The sequence below is a fragment of the Lycium barbarum genome, chromosome 4 (assembly GCF_019175385.1).
Source record: "Lycium barbarum isolate Lr01 chromosome 4, ASM1917538v2, whole genome shotgun sequence".
In the NCBI taxonomy this organism is placed as follows: Eukaryota; Viridiplantae; Streptophyta; class Magnoliopsida; order Solanales; family Solanaceae; genus Lycium; species Lycium barbarum.
The window spans coordinates 141,300,995-141,309,290 of record NC_083340.1 but is presented as its reverse complement, the minus strand read 5'-3'; the positions used below and the strand labels follow the sequence as shown (position 1 = coordinate 141,309,290).

The following is an 8,296-nucleotide window of genomic DNA, read 5'->3' as shown; positions in this document are numbered from 1 at the left end:
TTTCAATCAAACACTGGTCAACTCATTAAATGAAAACCGATTGACTGACTGTGTTTGTCGATTTTATGTTAATACAGATCTGGGCAGATGTAATGATTAAAATTGTGTTTGAAGCTTTGGTAGGTTGTGTATACCTATTTGGGGTCCTTCTCGGGATGGTCGGGTGAAAGTCTGAGGGCTCGATGTGTTTTGACACCACGGGTTGTGAACTAAAATTGCAGATTTTTTGTGTTGGTTTCCTTTACGCGTTCGCGAGCCAGGGAGTCGTGACCACGAATGTCAGACTCATTGGTCACCACGAATCGAATGGATTTTAGTTTCCAAAATCAGAGTAAAAAGCCACAAGGGCTTTAGTCTCCACAAACCAAAAGTAAAATGAATACAAGAAATAGTAAAGTAATTAAATTTCTCAATCTTGTTATCTTTCTGTATTCGAAACAAGTTAAAAGATAAACAGGAACATAACATGAATTAAACGAAAATGAACTGCCGAGCCCACAGATTGCACTGTGTGTACTTAAGGAATGTAATCCCCTCACTATTGCCTAACATTGGATTATTTTCTCCCAAAGTAGCGAGTGACGACTGCGACGCGAGCGCTTGCCATCTTCCCAGCTCTTTAAGTTAGAGTTTAAGTGCTTTTTTATGTATATCCAATACATTTCTTTCCCTCTTCAATTTGGGACAAAAGTCCCAATCTTTCCTATTCCTAACCTAAACCAAAAGTCATGGAATCAAATTCCATTGGCACAAAAAAAAAACCAACAATGAGTCGGTTTATTTATTAGTGAGTAAATGTAGTTGTTGACTTGGAAAGTCACATGTGCATTTTACTTGATTTGACATGCTTATAAGCTCACACTTTTTCCATCAAATTTATTCTCTGATTAACAAATCATAAATTTGGAGATTTAAATGTTACTTACAAAATTAGTTTAATGAGTTCAGTAAGAAAATCAAAAGTTCGATGATCATATGAAAAATTAACTGGCACTTAGATAAAACTTAACGACGACATATTAAACTAATTGCTAGCGATTTTTTATTTGGGCACCAACTCCAAGTTCCTTTTCTTTCCCCCTTTTTTGTTTTTTGAACAATCAAAAGTAAGGTCGTTCTGACCTGTCTTCTGCTCCCAAAGATGAAAATGTCCTGCTTTTATTTCTTTCTTTGTGTGCTTTGACATCTTTATTATCCTGGAGAGAGTATTTTCTCAGTGTTATATCCCAGAGAGAGGATTTGATCTTGATCTCGTACCATATTTCACGTATGTATATGGCACAAATGCTCATCACAAGTCATTGGGGAGTTGGCTGGACATTCTGGGACTGTCAACTGTGTTAGTTGGAACCCAGCAAATCCTCATATGCTCGCATCAGCAAGCGATGATCGTACTATTCGCATATGGGGCTTGGCTGGTGGAAACATGAAGCACAATGGCAATGCAACTGGAACTGTTAGTAATGGTGTGCACTACTGCAATGGCGGATCGTGAAGTCTCGGAGGTGAATGGGCGAGTGAAACATTATAAGATTTCTTTCATTGACCACTTGCTTTCTATGTACATTTGTTTAAATCATCAAGCTTAACATTTTCGATAAACAAGAACATGCATATTGCACTCAGTCCGGCAATAAATCATGAACTTCTCCATCTCAGTTTCTATAATTTTTTGATTGATTTCTTGTGTGTTATGAATGTTTGATATTTAACTGATCAAGAAAGTAGACTCATCTTTTGCAAATTGCGCAGAGTTTCAAAAGGCTAACTTACTGATAAGCAAGTTCTCACACTGTTTTTGTGTTATACTTACTAATTGTGTGCAAAAATGGCATTTCTAGTTTTTTTTTTTTTTTTTTTTTTTTTAGATGGTTTCATTGTGGCTTTGTTTGGTAGGATCACTGGATGGGATAAGTAAAATCTTCTTTTCTTGGAGAAAAGTGATGTGCTTCAATCATTTGCTCTGCCTGCTATTGACTTGGGTTTTAACCTAATTCAAGTCGAAGAAACTTATTCAGTGGTCACCGTTAAGAGTTCCTTTTTCCTCGAACCTTTGCAGTTGCCTTTTTTTTGGGGGGGGGGGGGGGAGGGGGTGGAGTGGTCGGAGCTTAGCTCATTCATTATTTTACTGCTTGCATCTTAGCAGAACAGTTACTTCATAGAGTAGACCAAAACAGGGTGGTTACCACTTGTAGGCTAGGCCATGATTTTGCCGAGTGTCCCAACTAGGCTAGGTTGGGACAGAGTTGGGGATGAGAGAGAGAGAGAGAGATTCCCTATTCTTTGAGATTTTGCTTGCGAAGGTAGCATTAACTAGGTAATCAAGGCAAGTTGAATAGAGTCTGTCCTCGGGTGAAGATCATCGGATGGAAAAATAGATTGACCTAGCTAATCGCTTGATGACTCGGAGGAGAATGGGAACAGAGAGTTGCTCCCATAAACAAACGAATTAGACTTCTAGTCCTGATCGAACTAGAGATTGCGATAACTCAATCTTATAGGTGACAGAGAGTCTGAAGTTTGTGCCAAAAACAACACTGAACGTGTTTTTTATATGTACACTATGTTATACTAAGTTACTCAATTTTCCTCGTCAGATTATATTTGTTATAAACTGTTAGTTGTTTCTGCAGAAAACATAACTTGATTCACACAAATAGTATACACTGTCAATAGGCAAAACTTATTTTATTAACATTACCTTGCTCCATCAAGACTCCAATTAAACATCTCACTTTGTGGGTTTGTGTACAATTCAATTCAGCACCACATGTTTGTTTTCTTTAACTAACATACATTTTGACTAAAAACTTTTTACAATAATCTTAAGCTAGCAGTGGTCTCCACAATTCCTTTTTGCACCTTTGAACCATTTCGTCAGAGTTTAGCATGTCAAAGTCATTTTCCTCGTGTTACTAAAGTACATGTGGATTAAATGTCATGTCATACTCAGGGGTGGAGCTAAATACATATGTATGGGTTCGGCCAAACCCAATAATTTTATTTCAATATATTCTATTAAGAGTTCAATAAATGTATATAAAAATTAAAATTTAGAATCCAGTTACTGACATGTGATGTTGCTACAGAATTTTGAATTCATAATGTTCAAATTGTAACTTCGCCTCTTGGCATACTAGATCTACCATAGAATAGTACTACTATTATGGGAAGAATCAAATCGATTTTTTAATTATAAATGTTTAGATATATACAATTTTTTTTTTGTTTTCCCCCCGTGGCTTTTAATTTGTCGCACGTATATCATGAGTCCGAATTATGTCACTACTGAAATTTGGTTTTAAGCGAGAGCAAGTTAGAGGGGCAGGTCCATGCTCCTTTTTTTTTGGTTTGCTTTCTCATCCGGTGTCCGATACCTGCATTGGAGCCCGACTATTTTGGATTCGCGCTGCGTAGGGCCAATTTGGGAAAAGCGCTCCATAATAAAGATTTTTCCATACCCAGAGCTGGTCCATGCTCCTTCTAGTTTAAACCTTGCCTGCATAATTGGAGTTGGGCCGGCTAACTCACCAGATATTTCTCAACTATACATAAAATATTTTAAATATTTTAACTATTAAAAAAAGTAAAATTTGGGTACGTGAGAAAAGGTGTAAATGGGAAATATCTGTTTGGATCACTTCTGTTTAATTGAATACGGGTAAAGAAAACGGAGCAGATCTTGGGAGGTAGAGAGGTCGAGAATTTCTTATTCAAATTGTAAATTTTTGTTACATTTTTTTATGGTCATCTTGTAAACATCCTAAATAAAAGTTGAAGAAAACAAAATAACGAAATTAGGGAATTAACTAAGAATTATTAGTTAATTAATTAAGAAGACGAAGGAGCAGCAGGAGCAGCAGCAGGGGAAGCAGCAGCAGTGCAAACTTGTGGATTTTGCTTTCCTTTTAAACTTGGCTTAATATTTTCACAACTTGATTTTGCTGGACCTTCTTTTCCACTGTATGTGATGTCAATGTCACCAACTTCAACACCCTCACATGGAGTACCTTTACTACAAAGAAGTGATACTGCAGCTTGAGTTCTTGATGTACCCTTTATGTTTTGGAAAGTCACTTTGCTGATCTTCACTTGTGAAGGCAACTGCAAAAAAATAAATAATAACAATGAGGAAATCGTGGTGCAACAATAGAAATTGTTGGCATGTGACTAGGAAGCCAGGATGCAAGCCATGAAAACAGTCTTTTGTAAAAATGCAAGTAAGAATGTGCACAACAGATTCAATGCGGTTCTGTTCTTTCCTAAACCCGTACATAGTGGCCTTTTGAACTTTAGACCAATGGTCTAATTTTGAAAAAAAAAAAAAGCAATGAAGAAATCTTGGTACAACGATAGAAATTGTTGGCGTGTGACCAGGAGGCTTAGGATGCAAGCCATGAAATTAGTCTTTTGTAAAGATGCAAGTAAGACTGTATACAATAGATTCAATGTGGTTATGTCCCTTCCCAAACCCGTGCATAGTGTGTGACTACTTTTCAACTTTAGACTAATGGTCTAGTTTTGAAAATAGTGGCTAACTTCTAAATACCAGGCTACAGATGTGGTTATCTTGCAAATTATCCAGGTAAAACACTTCCTAGCAAGAGGTTTTCTATTCTCAGCGCACGAACCATAAACTTATGATTAAGATAGTAAATACTCCAACCATGTTGTGTGCAATAGGCTCAATGTGGTTCTGTCCTTTCTCAAACCCATGCACAGTAGGTGGCCCTTTTTTGAATATTAGACCAATGGTCATATTTTGAGAAAGCGGCCAATTTTAAAATACAAGCCAACAGAAGTGGTTGTTCTTGCAAATTATTCTGATAATGCGCTTTCTGCCAAGATGTTCTCTATTCTTAGTGCTCGAACTAGGGAACTCTGATTAGTAACGTAAGAATCCCAACCACCTCAATAGAATGATAATTATAAGTGTGTGATACTTACATTTTTGTTGCATTTGCCAGCTGGGCAGTAAACTTGATCAATGACAACAGGGTTGCTAACATTTTGCACAATGATATCCTCAAAGTGAATATCAGAGACAACGCCAGGGTGAGAAGCAGGCCATGTCTTAATCCTAACACCATTGTCTGTGCTAATGAAAGTGCAATTCTTAACAAAAACACCAACAACTGGCTTTTCATCAGGATTTCCACCAAGGCTACCAACACTAATACCATGACCAGGTCCACAAGTGACCTTAGTGATGTAAAGTTGTTCCGTTTCATCGCCAATGGAAATGCAATCGTCTCCGGTAGCAAAACTGGAGTCTGTAACATTCACAGAGCTCGACCTCGAGATGTGGATGCCATCAGTGTTGGGGCTTCCGGCTGGAGCACTGACGTTGAAGTGGAGGAACGTTAAGTTCTTGCATTGATTCACGTTCACGTGGAATGATTTGCTGTCCAGTGTAGTTATGTCCTTGATTATGGAATTTGTGAGGGAGTTGAAGCTCAAGTTCTAAACCATGCAAAAGTAAGAGAAAAAAAAATCATAGAGTTAGTAGAATTAATCAACGGATTTTGGAGTAGAATTAATCAACGGATTTTGGTCATGGGATAACTATACTATGTTTAGTCAAGTTTCTCAAAACTATTAATTAATATATTTTTTTCTCCCTGAAAAATGTAGTAGTTATATTGGAGGGTTATGGTTGTTGGCTAAGTTTTCAAGAAAAAAGTAAGTGGTTTTGAGTAATACGAAATTGTATATCCGATAAAAGGAAAAAAGATGAAAAAAGTATATTTTCCTTAAGCAGAAGTAGAAAACAGAAGGTTTATTTTTATTTTTTAATAGACGAAAATACCCTTACAAAATAATTATATTATTTAAAAAATATCAACAGTGTGGAAAAAAATAATATCATGCTTTGCCGCACAGACCAAATACAAACGGTTTCTCTAATACTAGTAAAAGCATTTCTCAATTAATTCGATCAAATACAAATAGTTACTTTTCTCAAATACTTTTCCTGAATCTCATTTGGTCGTAAACTTTTCAAAATCAACAGATTTTAAAAGTTTGACCAAACAGAAACGTCGGAGAATAATATTAATGGACTTACATTGGGAAGCTTGTTGCACTTTTTGGACTCCTTGCATTCCCATCCAGCTTTACCTTGACCATCAAGGATCCCACCACCAGACATGGTGAACCCATCAAGTTTATTGACAGTTAACCATTCACCAGTCTTGAGTTGGTTAGGATCTGAAGGAGCTTTCAAAGTGGCTTGGATTTGAAGTTCAATTGGGCCTTTGCATGGGCCTTCTAGTTTCACTTGGTTCATTTGGAATGTTCCCTTTGGGATCACAATGGTGCTTGGGCTTGTGGATTGACATGCCTCTTGAAAAGCTTTCAGAACGGCCTAAACAATAACCAAATTTTACGTCAACAAAATAGGAAAAAAAAAAAAAAAAAAAGATTTATATGTAGAAAATAGAGAAGAGAAAGAATATATTGTAGTTTGTTTTGAAGATATGTAAGGTGCGTTTTGTTTTCTTGTAACACTTATGTCCGGTCAGCTTATGTGTATTTTTGGTTATTTCATACAGATGTCGAATAACTCTTTCATTCATGACTTAGACATATTGAAAGAAATCGGATAGTGTTTTTTTATGTGTTGGTTTGGATGTAAACCTGGCTTCATGATTTCCGATTTGAATGTAATCCCGATCTTCAATAATTTTCACTTACTTCATTAATCACTAGGTCTTATGATCGACTCAAGTATATTTACAAGGGGGTTCAAAAAATACAAGAATATTACATCTGGGATCTGAACCTATGACCTAAAAGCAAATTTTAAACCCCCTTTGCCATTACACTAAATTCTTTTTATACATGTAAAATGCATTCAACAAATCATATGTATGCAAAAGAATTCATTTTCGTCCTATTTGTGCTACATAATTTTTGAACGAATGAGATTCAATTGAATTTCCTTGCGTATTCCTAGCTCCGCCCTTGGCTAGGCCACACCATTTGGTGCAATAAGGTTTTTATAAAATGTGAAATTGTATTTTACTATTTTCTTGGATGAAAATAGGTATATAATAGGTTAGAGTGTATCAACCAGATAATGAGGGGGGAAAAGCATGACTTACCTCACTAATATCAGCATTGCTATTAGCACCATACTTTGTTATATCAAAAGTTGCATTTTGAGATTCCCCAAGGTGTGCTAGAAATAACACCACCAATGCAAAATGCACCAACTTGAATTTCAAATCCATCTTTTCAAACCCCTCCAACCTCTTTTTTTTTTTTTTTTCTTTTTTTGAAGTTTTTGGGGTAGTAATTCAATGTCTTCTATGAAATGTAAAGAGAACAATGTTGAAGCCCTTTTATAGCGTGAGGAAATTGGCAAAATTGAAACTTTCCACTTATTTTAAACCGTAGATTGAGTTGCGGAGAAGACGTTGGGAATTAGTTTTTCATGGTAGCTAGTTCTTTTTTTCTTATTTTTTTAAATGATTTATGTTTCCATCTATAAATTTTATTGTTTTACTTGGTCTAGAAGTGCGGCAGAATTCAAATTCTCCCAAATTTTAGGGCGTGAACATTATTCAGAGATATTTTACAAACTCCTTTAATTGTAGAGAAAAGACATCATTTCCCCCCTGAACTTGGCACGAAAACTCACTTTAGCAACTAAACTTAACTTCTAATTATATACCCCCTTAAAGAACATAGGTTTAGGTTTCAATTATTCCCCCCCCCCCCCCCCGAAAAAATAATACCACTCTCACAATGTGAGGTGTATTACACTCGCGCCACATCATTGCCACGTCATTGCCATGTCAAAAATTACCAACCCTTCATTTTTTCTTTTTCTTTTATTATTTTTTCTCTTTCTTCTTCTTTCTCCTCATCCTTACTACACTTGTAGCAACCACCACCGCCGCCACCACAACCTCCACCATCACCATAACCACCGCCTCCTTAAATCAACCTAACTGAAAAATCCCATCTTTGTCATCTTCATCTTCCTCCTTATCCTTGTCATTCAAACCTCCATTATCATCAACAAAAAATCCTATCTTCAATTTTTTTGTTGATACCAATTCGAATTTCAGTCCAAAATTAGCAAATATCAACACTGCCTCTTTAAAAAGATGGAATCAAAATTTGAATGGAGGTAGGGAAGGTTTGTGGGTTTTCCAGAAGAAGATGAAGCAAACCAATATTTGTGGGTTTTCTTAATTTGGTGATTTGAATGAGACGTAGAAACAAAATTGGAAGAAGATGGTCTGTTGGAAATTATTATTGCTTCGTTGGTGGTGGTGGTTATGGA

The 8,296-nt window shown here is 36.3% G+C and overlaps 1 protein-coding gene across 1 annotated transcript; it reads right to left on the bottom strand.

The window, feature by feature from the left end:
• Positions 1–3,682: 3,682 nt before the first annotated feature.
• On the bottom strand, positions 3,683–7,328 carry LOC132638744 (polygalacturonase-like). Its single transcript, XM_060355519.1, has 4 exons — positions 7,107–7,328; positions 6,068–6,367; positions 4,948–5,463; positions 3,683–4,104 (listed from the first exon to the last, which is right to left on the bottom strand). The coding sequence occupies exons 1-4, from the start codon at positions 7,233–7,235 to the stop codon at positions 3,832–3,834; spliced, it is 1,218 nt and encodes a 405-aa protein (XP_060211502.1). The 5' UTR covers positions 7,236–7,328; the 3' UTR covers positions 3,683–3,831.
• Positions 7,329–8,296: the final 968 nt, after the last annotated feature.